This window comes from Protopterus annectens, chromosome 5.part0 (genome assembly GCF_019279795.1).
Source record: "Protopterus annectens isolate FY-2018-M chromosome 5.part0, PAN1.0, whole genome shotgun sequence".
Classification (NCBI taxonomy): Eukaryota; Metazoa; Chordata; order Ceratodontiformes; family Protopteridae; genus Protopterus; species Protopterus annectens.
In genome coordinates this window covers 357994251-358007954 of record NC_056735.1, presented here as the reverse complement: position 1 = coordinate 358007954, position 13704 = coordinate 357994251, and the positions used below count along the sequence as shown (strand labels likewise).

Here is a 13704-nt window from a genome sequence, read left to right as displayed (position 1 = left end):
ACTTCAAAGATTGCTGTTATTGAATACATATATACTTTGTTATAATGTTAGAGGCCTGCAGTATTTAATCCTGGGTTGGAGAGGTGTAATTTTTAGTATTTTGCTGTTTCTGATGGTGAGTTAGTCACAGAAATATTGAAGAGGTTATATGATGTTACGGATTCCTATTGTAACACGGTAATATGGAAAGTTGAACTTCAGCTAGTTGAGACCATATGACTGACATTCTGTAAAGTCGAAAAACAAACAGAAAACATTTTTTTTTTTTTTTTTTTGCAGGTGGGCAAGTCCCCCTGCATTCCCCTGCAAATTATCTATACCAACTCAAAGATAGCACTGGAATGGGGAAGAGGGTAAATTTCCAGATTCACACTGTATCATGAGCTCACCTTATGGTCTTGACTGTATGAGAATCCACTTTCTGAAAAGTGGATTTTAAAAAGGGATCCCAATATTTCAGTGGTTGAGCCTTTTTTGAGAAGGTTTGAGGATTATGTTTTCTATCTTGGTTAGACTCGGCCACTGACTTAACTGATGTAATCTATTTGTAACATAATATGCATCTTCCCCCATGTGTCAAGTGCTGCATTGTATTTGCTTGATAAGAAAACGAAACTAGAAGCCTGTCTAGTTTGCCATTTTAGTACATTTAACATTCTAACTCCCTTCAGGCCTTATTTTCTGTCTTACTCTTTTTGTACCCTGCCCTATGTCGTCTTGAATGCCACTGGGAATTTTGTTTTTCAGCAGCCATTCTGGTAATAGATTCCATGGATCTATCACCATCTCTCTGAAGACCTTTCTGTTCACCTCCACATCCGGGTTTTCTCTTTCTCTTGCATTATTGGTCTTTATTTTTCGTTGTATGCCCACTTTCTGAAAACCTTTTTATACGAGACTCCACTTTCTTCAGAAGTTTCACACTAACTTCACCTTCCCAATTTCCTCTTTCCTGCTTCAGCTCTTCTCTTCTTTATTTTTCCTAATCTTATTTATTTTTAGTTCATTGCTTGTCTGCTTATATTGTATACTTTGCCTTTTCTCATTTAATATTACACTTGCTTATAATCCTGCATTTCAAGAAGCATCATCAGGTTGTCCTTGCTATGTTTGTCTACCCGCTTATTCCCCACCAGTGCGCGCGCACACACACACACACACACACACACACACACACACACACACACACACACACACACACACACACACACACACACACACACACACTTTCAACACAGAGCCATAGCTAGGTCATCCGGGGGGAAAAGCTCGCTGAACTTAATTATGCGGAGTAGCTGATTCATTTACTGTTGAACTATAGCAAAGCATTGATACTAGTTCCTTGCTACAGTTACTAACACACTAAGCAACTTAAATACATTTAAGAAGCTGCTGGTGGTATTGTGACATTGCGGGCTTCTTAAATGAATGCTGGTATACTACTTACACCACATTGGCAACTCTGATTCTCCTGTAACAGCTTGCACCCTCTGCCCCGCCATTCTTATGTCACTGCTTTCAGTACCCTATTTTTATTTCATTCTTTATCTTTCTGTAGCAGAACTAATTTCACTTTTTCTGTTCTTATTTTTGTTCTGTCTCTTGTCTTTATGTAATATTTTTGCCATCTTTCATAGTGCGGATAACAGTTAATGTCAGTATGTATGTGTTTTTTACAGTACTGAATGCTTTTTAATCTACATTGTTTTTACTTTTTCCTGACCGTGAGTATTTTAAGCTGCATTATACTAAGTGCATACTGCAGTATCCTGCTACATAACTGATATTTTGATTACTTATGTGCAGTTGATATTTATGGTGTTATTAAAACAGTTTTCATTTTACACTGTTGTATTTATTTTTGATTTACTGTCTGTGTAATACATGTTTCTTATTAATTTTTAGTATTTAGTTATTCTTTACTATAGGGTGGTCCAAACTGAAGGACCAGCACTGGTAGTGTTTTTAGTAGAATCTAGAATAGAAGCTGCCATTAAAAAAGGAATAATTAGTAGAGCATGATAACTATAAGAATCAATCAGAGGAGGTTAGAAATGATTGGAAAGAGAGACTGGATAAGCAATTCATAAAGAAACCATGGGAGGATACATGTATGTCTCCCAAATATGCAACAAAATCTAGACAATTTAGGATTTTTGCTTGGAATTGTTTACATAGATATTTTTATACCCATATACCTAAAGTAGACAACAGAGAATTTTTCCTCGGGTAGATAGCAAATGTTGGAGGTGTGACTGGGAGGAAAGAGGTAATTGGGAACATATTTTCTGAGGGTACATTGAGTTGTCAGACTGTAAGGATTCCCTGCAGGATGCACTGTCAGAAATGCTGGGTGGGTAGATTGGTGTAACGAAGGAGATGATTTTTCTTGGCTATGATACAGAATTGGAATTGCCTAGACATGGTAAGGCCTTGTCTGTAGGTAATGGTGGCTGTGAAAATGGAAATTGTAAACCAACTCGATTAGTAGTAGTGAATGCAGTAACAGAGATAAAACAACTGGAATGGAGATCCTTAGAAAAAGGTAGGAGTAAACTACATAGGAAAAAATGGGAACTGTAGAAACAACACAACGGGAGGAATGAGGTTTAAAAGAAGGGAGAACTTAAATGAACTATGTAATGTTTGACTGAAAACGATTGTGTAGATTAAAAGTGACGTGTAATTGAAATTGGAAGTACGTCAGTATGGTTTGTGATGTAAAATGCTTGCAACGAGGATTGTGTCGGTATGGTTTGTTTTAATTTATTTAACTGTATGTTTGCTTATATTGTAAGTAATGGTTTAGTAAAGATGTTTCTTGTTTAAAAAAGGGTCAGGAATTGAATTTATGCAATGTTGCTTAGGTTATATAATATGTAGTAATATATGTGAAATGTAATGTTAGTTTTAACTTGTTAATACAGTTTGATTATTTGTATATAAATGTACCTATGTCACAAGTGAAAATTCAATAAAGGTGTTTAAAAAATGTATTATTTGCTTTACATTTTTTGTGATGCATTCCTCCTCTGCATTTCTACTGTAAGTAGGCTTCTTAGAGATGAACAACCTAGTGAACAAAGCTTAAATTAATAAATAACATTTGTGCTGTGCATTTGGGACTTATAAAATGATTCAGACTTTACAAAAGTAAAGCATTAAGAAGTGTCCTTTTTCTAAATTAAGCATGTCGAAGACAGTGAGATAGCAATGTTCCTTAATACTAACTGATGTTTTCTTTGTTACAGGCTCCCAAGGAAGACTGACATGGAGAGGTAAGTCATGAATTATTTTTTTACGTAATACTGTTAAATTCACAATTGTTACTTTTTCTATACTCTACCATAACCACAGTGACTAAGTGCTGATAAACACAAGGAAGCAAAACATTTTTGATAAGTGGCTAACTTTCTTCCCTTTCATTAGCCAAGTGACTCATCTCTTTCTGCAAGTAAAAGAATGTTTTCTCATTTCAATAGTATATGACTTCTTCATTTTTAGTACCTAGAAAATATGTGCCACTTCCTGTAGCCGAATGAATGTCCCTCTTTTGACTAGATAAAAAGTAAAAAATTGAGGGTTATGCTACTCAACGCCAGGAGTTTAAATCTCAAAATGCATGTGCTTGAAGCACTCCTAAGTATGGAGAACGTCTATATCTGTGCAGTAACTGAAACCTGGTTCAAGGCTCCAGAGAGCACTCCAGCACTACTGGGCTACAACTCGTACCGCACATTTTGGCCACAGAACACTGACCGAAACACAAAAGGAGGGGGTGTATCCATATTCATCAAGGATACTCACACCTCCAGGTTAGTGGCGCAGCACGATACCTCTGAGATCATCCATGTGCAACTAACATCGGGCAAATCTGCAATGCAAATTGTGGCCTGCTACAGATCACCCTCCATGACCCAGGACCACCACTCCACCTTTCTGGAGATGCTGAAAAACATGAAGGTCCTACCGAACCCCCTGATCTTGGGAGATTTCGATTACTCTACCATTAACTGGGAAAACTACTTGAGTACAAACTCCCAGGCTCAGCGCTTCCTGAAATTTATCAACTCAAATGCCCTGGATCAGCTGGTAAACTCCCCTACCAGAGGCCACAACATATTGGACCTGGTCATCACCAACATGGGCGACAGGTGCTCCGTACCGGAGGTCAACCCGTCACTGATTAGATCAGACCATAAACTAATCACCCTTGATGTCCACACCCCACCAGTACCCCCCAACCAAGGAAACCACAGTGAAAAACTTTTCTAAAGCAAACTTCACCTTACTTAAGGCAGAGGAGGCAAGTTTCACAGCCCCCACGCTAAAGGATAACACTGCCCAAGATGCAGAATCCTTTACAATTGCACTCTATGAGCACCTACAAGGATGCATGGATCGTGTCATCCCTAGCAAAACCAAGACTCACTCCCCTAAGAGAAGGAAACCAGTCTGGTGGACCCCTGCCATAAACTGGTTATACAACAAAAGGAGGAAACTAGTTCAGAAAAAAAGCAAATCCCAAAAAGGAAAGACGTCCCTGATCAGTATCAGTAAGAAATAAGGTCTCTCATAAAATCATCCAAGGCTAACTTCGAAAGAAAAATAGCCAAGGATTCGAAAGATAACCACAAAGCCTTCTTTAGCTATGTCAAGAATCTAAGTGGCAACTCGCAGATATGCTCTGAGCTAGTGCAAAATAGCACAAAATATACTAAACCTACTGATATTGCCAACATCCTGGTAGATAGATTCAGTGCAAACTTCACCCCCTCTCACCCCCAAAAGGGCCCACAACAATACCGGAAAAGTGTAGTGTCCCAGAAATCACAGACACACAGGTGAAAATAGCCCTTTCAAAAGCCAAGAGCACAGCGTCAATGGGGCCAGATGGTATCCCAAACTGCGTCTTGCACGAACTACAGAACAAAGTAACCCCCCACCTAAACACACTGTTCAACCTCAGCCTCTCCACAGGCCATGTGCCCACAGAATGGAACACAGCAATGGTTATTCCGCTCCACAAAGGAGGGACCACAACTGACCCTGGTAACTGTTGCCCCATAAGCCTGACTAGCCTGGTCTGCAAGGCTATGGAGCGCATCATCATCATCATGGAACTCATTAACAAAGACATTGGGAACCTCCAAACATTTGACCCGACCCAGTTCAGCTTTAAGGGCAGATCATGCCTATTAAACCTGGTTGACTTCTTCGAGATGGTCACCAAGGCCATAGATGAGGGGAAGGTGGTTCACACAGCCTACCTTGACCTTGCCAAGGCTTTTGACACCATTCCTCACTCGGGAGTTATAGAAAATCTCACCAGCCTGAACATAAACCCCTATGTCACAAGATGGGTTGCCAACTGGCTTACAGACAGAACTCACACGGTAAGAATAGCGGGCTCCAGGTCTGACTCTAAACCAGTCACAAGTGGTGTCCCGCAAGGCTCAGTTCTGGGATCCCTACTGTTCGGCATATATTTCTCAGAAGTACAGGCAAACACAGGAGGACTATGGCTAACCAAGTTCGCTGATGGCTGCAAACTGGGAGCCATAATTGACTCTCTGGCTGACACTGACATCCTCCAAAAAGTTCCTTACTGAGACAGACACCTGGTGTCAAAGTCATGGCCTCAAGTTAAATGCCAAAAAATGCATAGTCATCCCATTTGGGAAAAACAAAACGCCCACGAATTACCACATAGGCGGCAGTCCCCTTAATACAGACGAGGTAATAAGAGATCTGGGGACCCAGGTAGATAGTAATCTCTCCTTTGACAATCATATTGCCAAAGTAGTTAGGAAATCCTTCTATGTGGCTCATCTAATTACTAAGGGGTTCGCATCTAGAAATAGAGGTTATAGTGCCCCTCTACTAGTCACTCCTCAGACCCATCATATAGTACAATGCCCCATTTGGAATGTACCTCACAAGACACTTCCAATGGCTTGAAAGGCTACAAAAGCACCTCATCGAGGATCACTGGCCTCAAACATATGTCCTATGCAGCCCGACTGAAAAAACTCCGGCTGTACTCAGTGGCATATCGCTTACTCAGGGGTGATCTCTGACTGACTTACAAAGCCATGTCCAACTCAGAATTGATGGACATGCCCCACCTAAAGAAATCCAAGTCACTGCGAGCCACGCACTCTAGTGAGCTAAACCTCGCCCCAACAATAAGTAGAACATGCTGGAGGGATAGATTCCTGTCAGAGACTCTCCATGCTTTGGAACAAAATTCCTAACTACATTAGGCAGATCCCCTCACTAATGCTCTTCAAGAGAAGCCTTGACGAGTGGATGGGTAACAGAAAGTACACCCCTGGGATCACTTCATTGGCTCTGCTTGACAGAGGCCCAGTTAATTAATCAATGGGGCGCTGACACTCTGGCTAGGCTTATAAATGCCCTTGGGCAGATGGCCTAGTACCTATCTATGAACCTATGAACTCCTATTTGCTGGTTTTATTACAAGATTTTGTACTTGCCTGGATTGTGTGAATTTATTTTGGTACTTGCGTATTATCGCAAGCAATCGACAGATTGCTGCTCGCTATATTTTTATCTGTGACTGAATAACTGTTGTTCTTCCAATTGGCTCAGTATCTGCATATACTAAGTAGTTGGTGCATGGCATTGTCCTGCATGCGGTAGCTATTTGCTCAGTGTGTTTTTTATAATCTTTATAATATACATTTGCCATCTCAAAAGCACTTATTCCTCTCTCTACTCTTCTTTTCTAGACCTAACACCACTTTTAAGTATTCAACTGTGGTACCACCTTTAACATTCTTGTAAGAAAAGCGCAGTCCGGGTCTGAACTGTCTGCAAACAGCTACAGTTAACTTTGAGTATGTGTCTACCTGTTTGAGCCAATATTCATTTTCCCCTGGAGAGCACTCTGCTTTGGTTGTAAGCAGCCCCCCCCCCCCCCCACACACACACACCTTCCACTTTTCTTATTCCCTTCTGTTAGCAAATAGTATCCATAACTGATCAACACTGTGTGTTTGTAAATTTAAACTATGACCACAGTAGCCTACTGATACAAGGTTATCCTGTTTTTCCACCTGAGAAGTTAAGAAATGACTTACAGTTTCAGAGCAGTCCTTGGTCAATTGTGATTGTTTCTTAACACATACTTGTCTTTGCTTTGTGATTGTTTCCAGCCCCTCATACGAGCAACTAACAGGGTCTCTACCGCCGCTCCCCACCCTGCCCCTATTCCTCCCACCCCGTGGTCCCACCTTTATTGCACTCAAACCCTCCCATCTTTCTAATAGCCAACCACAGCACTAACCCAACACTACCTCCTCCATCTTCCCACTACTATCACACCTCCTCAACTAACATGTATAAGCATACCTTTCCTATGCTCACTGCATGCACTCTCCTTGCATATCTTACATCCTACCAAAGCTCCATCATTCCCCACTCAACCACTACCACTGTACTACTACTCACACCACCACTCATGTCTCACCCACACTCAGCTCCCCTCCCACCAGCTCAAGAACCATCCCTATGCACCCCCACATATTCTACCAACTATATTACTCAAACATAAAGCATCCCTACAACTTAACATAGTAACCCTCCCACCATACCTATTACCCACAGAGCACAATCATAAAGTTTCCCTTCTAAACAAACATATTCAAAAACTGAGAAAACTAATAATCTCATGCTTATCAAAACTAGCCCTAAGTGGAGACATCCACCCAACCCTGGCCCTACCATCTCCAACCCCAATCTTCATAATCAGACTAGAAACCACAACTTCTCCCATATTACAGCCAATAGAAAGCCAAGTGACTTCCTTCTACTATGCCTAAATATTAGAAGTATATCCAACAAAGTCCATGAACTCCATGCCACCATAGACTTGTACTCCCCAGATATAGTCATCCTGACAGAAACCTGGCTAAAACCTCACATTACCAGTGAGCAAATACTCCCTACAGGTTACGGCATAGTAAGAGTAGACCGGCTAAACAAAAAAGGAGGTAGTGTAGCTATAATATTTAAACAGCATCTAAACATCCAGATCTTAAAATCATCAGCTCCACAAATAGGCAATGAAGAAATAATATATACCAACCTCAAAATTAACCAAAACAAAACCATCAACATAATTGGATGCTACTTCCCACCTGGCCAAAACATCCCTCCCCTAGAAAACCTCCTCAGCTGGTCTACCCACCATCTCCCCCAAGAAACTATCATCTTAGGTGATTTCAATATTGACTGGCAATCCTGTTCTGGCAACAATCCAACCCATCATGTACACCTTCATGGCTTCACTCAACTAGTCCAGTCACCAACCAAGATAAATAAAAACTCCACCAAGCACACTACCCTGGATTAGATAGTAGTCAGTAAGAGCCCCCAGTCATATATAACAGGCTGCTTATCAGATAGCCTCAGTGATCACTCCACAACATTCCTACTCAAAAAATACCTATACCAAGCTACACCTGTCGTCTACCATCAAATACGTAAAAAAAACTAAACTTTAACCCACTCACATTCATCTCATCCCTCAAAGAATGTAACTGGCATCCTCTAAAGTACCTCAGTCTAGATGATGCAGTTGAATTTTTTAACACTACCTTCCTGAACATCCTTAATTACCATGCCCCCATAAGATTCTCCAGAACCAAAGCACAACCCTCCCCATGGCTACAGAAAACCACTAAGTCAGAAATGAAAACCAGGGATAAAGCCTGGGAGCACTGGCGCAAAACCAAAACCCCCTCAGCTAGACAGAAATTCCTAGAACTACGCAATAGAGTCAAAAAGCTAATACAACAGGACAAACCCAATACTACCAGTCTGCCCTAGACTCCTCACAACACAGCCCCAAACAATTCTGGTCCTCCATAAACTCCATCCTCCACCCAGGTAAAGTCAGTACCCCTCCTCCTAACATCCCTCACTCCTCAGAAAATATTGCTACCTCATTCAACACACACTTCACCCAAACCATACTATCACTAGCTAAACAACACAATCCCACTCCCCTCCAACCCACACCTTCAACTAGTAATCTCCCCACTGCCTTCTCTTTTTCTCCTGTACCTACCTCCAACATAAAAAACTCTTAACTAAACTTAAACCCACCAAATTAGCAGCAGACAGCCTCCCAAATGAATACCTACAAATCGCAGCTGATGCTCTGGCCTACCCAGTATCCATCTTAATTAACCGATCTCTGTCAGAAAGTTACGTTCCCACACTGTGGAAAGTATCACATATAATTCCCCTCCACAAAGGCGGACCCTCCACAGAACTAACCAATTACCGCCCCATAGCTATTCTCTCTCCACTCTCCAAAATACTAGAGAGATGCATACACTCTCAGGTCTCAGATTACCTCCTTACTAACAACCTCCTTTCCAGTACTCTGCATGGTTTCCGACCAAACCATAGCACCACCACTGCCTTACTCTCCTTTACTAACACTATCCTTCAGCATAGAAACAATGGCTATCTCTCCTCTGCTACTTTCCTAGACCTATCTAAAGCATTTGACATGGTCCCACACAAACAACTGATCTTTGTCCTCAATAACCTATCCTTCTCACAATCTGTCACCAACTGGTTTCAGAGTTACCTGTCTGACCGCCAACAATCCGTTGTATGGCAGAAAGACATATCTCCCCAACTACCCGTCTCCATAGGGGTTCCCCCAAGGATCCATCCTTGGACCACTACTCTTCTCTGTTTACACCAATAATCTAGCCTCTGCCACCAAACATGGCACACTCCTACAATACGCAGATGACTCGACCATCATCTGCTCAGCCCAGTCCCTACCAAAACTGCAAAAAGTCACACAGGAAGCCTTTTCCTCTGTTGAAACATGGTTATCCGATTCCCGATTTAATACTCAACCCAAACAAAACTAAACTACTCGTCTTCCAACCCACCAAACATACTCAAAACAACTCTCACTTTAACATCACAGCAAAAGACAACACCACTATATACCCAACTGAACACACCAAATTCCCAGGAGTGGAAATAGACAATAAACTAAAATTTGACATTCACATATCCATGACTATAAAAAAAAAGTCCACAAAAACCTAGAGCATTATACAGAAATAAGCAACTTCTCACCAAAGCAGCAAAGATTTCAACAGCAAATTCCCACCTTATCTCCACCCTACTCTATGCCTCTCCAATATATACCAACCTAAGGCAATGTGATCTAAACAAGCTAGAGACCTGCTACAACAAAATCGCCAAATTCGCCACAGGGGCATCCTACCGTAGTCACCACTGTCTCTCTCACTTGCTGAACTGGGCTGGCTTGAACTCCCTCACCTCCTTCAGTGGTATCAACTCTCACTCGCCCACAAACTAGTAAACCATCCATAAATGTCCCATCCCTCCAGAATCTACTCCAACCTTATCGCACCACCAGACCACTAAGATCCAGCAGCAAAAATCACTTGCAGATCACTAAAGCCAATAACTCTGCTGGTGAAGCACTATTCTCTTGCGCCGTAGCCAAATTATGGAACTCACTCCCACCCACAATTACCTCCATACCATCATGCACCCACTTCAAAACTTTACTAAAAGTGCAACTAAAAACATGCTGGCTATGTCCTTGCAACTCCCACTCTAATATCATCATCCTCCCCATCCAACCACTACCTTTCTTTCCACTCCACTAACTACCTTGATTATAGCAAGCTCAGATGCTCATAAGCCAGTACTTATTATACAGCACAAACAACTTCTTGTAACATTTGTTAATGTCTGGTATGCCCTTCACAGATAAAGATTCTAGTTGTCTACTGATGTACTATGTTCTTCATCTGTAAATATGTTGTAAGTAATTGCTGTGTAAATTGTTAATCACTATGTAATTCAATGTAAATACTGTCTGTTTATTTTAACTGTGGAGCTTTTCTCCCCGGGCCTCCGCTGAAAATGGACCTACGTCAAGTCGGACACTCCCGGTCAACAAATAAATAAAATCGCAGCCAGATTTGCAGTGGGAAAAGCAGCTCATTTCCTAGCCATTCTCCTGCTGAAAAATGTTGAGAGGTACTTGGGAAGTGTGGGTCACTAAAGTGCATTTCATGGCAGCGATTTTCAGTTGAACATGGCATGCTTAGGAAGTGTAAAACAATGTCCAATCCAGTAACAATAAAGGCTCTCCTCCGTATACAGGCACAATTCCACCAGGGTACTTCTCCAAGAGTGATGATAATCCGAAAAACGTTGGATGATGTATTATATTTTTTATTGTATAAACACACAAATCAGACAAACTGATTAAGCGCTTTCATCTCCTTCACGGAGACTTCGTCAGAATCAGTTTGAAACAGTAAATTCTCCATTTAAATACAATCAGTTAATTAATCAATTATGTCCAATTGTTGCTTTATTGGCTGGCAATTCTGAAATGTTTATAAGACATGTAAAATAATTTTGATGGTATACGCAAGGAAAAAAGCAGTAAATTAATTACGTTATGGTGATATAATGTTTTGTGTATAAAAATGTTTAAAAATAATATCAAGCATGGAGAAATACCCTGGTGGAATTGTGTCTGTATACGGAGGAGAGCCTTTATTGTTACTGGATTGGACATTGTATTTCGTTGCGAGTTGGTGCACTTTCTTGTTACAAGTGTAAAACAATGGCGACCTTCAGCATTAACTGCCCGAACCTCATGGCACCTTAATCTGGTGCTAAGAAGCGGACTCCTTTTTTAGCAGTATTGTCTGTCCATCAGCACAGGATGTAATGTACAGTGTACCCATTTCTGAAAGTTGTTATATGTAACTGTAGCAATAGCGTTTGGAAAACTATAATAGAGCCATCAATTCAACATCAGGCTTCAAGAAAACTGGCTTAAGCTTTCACCATTGTCATTTCATGCTTACTTGCAAGCTTTTAAAACCTGCAGATTGCCCACGAAACTGAGATGGAACATTTTTCTTTGCTCTTTTTGTCATTGGTTTGCCACATTTCCGAAAGCCTTATCTGATTCGTAACCCATTCTCTCTACCAGCAGTACACAGTTGTCAAGACACATGCCTCCCAAGAACATTTCCCACCATATTTCGGCAGGAGAACGGCTTGGAAATGAGCCGCTTCTCCTCCTCCGAATCTGGTTGAGATAATGTACTTCTGAAGTCCTTAGTCCGATTTCTAACCCGTTATTTGTACCACCACTCCACACTTGTCAAGACACACATTTCCCAAGTACCTTTCACAACATTTTTCGGGAGGAGAAGCCCTTGGAATACCTTTATTTCTTTCTCCAGGTGGCTGAGTGGGATTTTTCCTTTGTATGGCTATAGGAGTGGTGACTTGATCAGGTGGTCATACTTTGACCAAATGGAACTGCATTAATGACTAGCAGTGTAACAGTATCTCTCCATGCAATCAGATGCTGAGGTCTAGTAAAACAACTGTTTTCCTGTTATCTTTGTAGCATTCTGGGTGGCATATGGGTATGTAGCTTTAAGTGTGCTGCAGGGAGTTGTATGTCATATGGTCTACACCCTTTGTAGGAAATAGTTTGGTTGAAGCTAGTCCCCTTTGCCTTTGTCTGCAGAACATTCTGCTAACCAGTAATATGTTGCATGTTAGAGTGAAAAATATATTTGCTTGAAAATATAACAAAAAAAACAAAGTTTTGGATTCAGAAACTTGATAAAATATTAACTGCCAGTAAAGTAGTCTACGTTTTAAAGGGTACAGTATGCCATATTTCTGAATGGTGCTGGGAAATGCATCTTGACCGTATTTATCACTTTCTTTTTTCTTAAAGAAGAGACAGCAAGAGTAGCAGCAATTAGAAGAAATTAAGAAATTTATTGAAAGCTTGTAAAGAACTTTGACATTTATTTACCATTTGTTCTCTGCAGTAGCATGCAGTAGATGCCTACGTTATGAAGTAAACACTGTGAATTTGGTGATACACATGCTTCATCAGTAAGGGACTGAATAGTTTGTTGTATAGGAAGTTATTAAAGAAGGGACTTTTTTAATAAACATCTGAGTTTATAAAAAACTGCAAATATTTGTGAAGTGAAATTAGCAGCACTTCACTGAAAAATTGTGCTGGTTTCTTTTTTCTTTCTTTTTTTTTTTTTTTTTTTTTTTTTTAGCACATTAATATAATTTTTCTGTAAAATGTTTTATCCGTAAAAGAAGAAAAAAGGCAATCAAAATAACGGAACCAAGTAAGGTGCATTACTTCATCTGTTATTGGTCCAACTTTTTGTGAAAATATGGTAATTGGTCTGCTCTCTAGTGATGCAATACCGTTTTGATTACCATTGTAGCTAATGAAAACAAAGTATTTTGTATACAAAAAAAAAAATGCGTAATGATCAAAAAGGAAGCATTTTGGTAACAGATCGACTTCTTTCCCCAGAATAATTTTAACTAAACTTTTGTTCTTTGAGCCACCAATTGTCCACTTGTGAACAGGACCATGAGCAGTATATGAGATTAATATTCTGATTATTGCAATGCCAGCAGTTATTTGAAGCATGTTATCGTATATAATTTGAAGTGTAACGAATTCAGACATATTTTTTATATTGAAATATTTTGCAAAGATGCATTTACAGTAGAGAGTCAATTATCCAAACTAATTGGGATGTAGGGTAGTTTGGATAATCAAACTGTCCAGATATTCAAACATACATTGAA

General features: G+C 40.3%; 1 protein-coding gene across 1 annotated transcript in view; it reads left to right on the top strand.

Annotated features, from left to right (window-relative positions):
* The window catches only part of MED14 (mediator complex subunit 14), a 1872212-nt gene that overhangs the window by 131508 nt on the left and 1727000 nt on the right, over positions 1-13704 (top strand). Inside the window, exon 2 of the mRNA XM_044071834.1 lies at positions 3252-3278. Within this exon, the coding sequence (XP_043927769.1) occupies positions 3252-3278 (27 nt within the window). The remainder of the gene's footprint in view (positions 1-3251; positions 3279-13704) is intronic.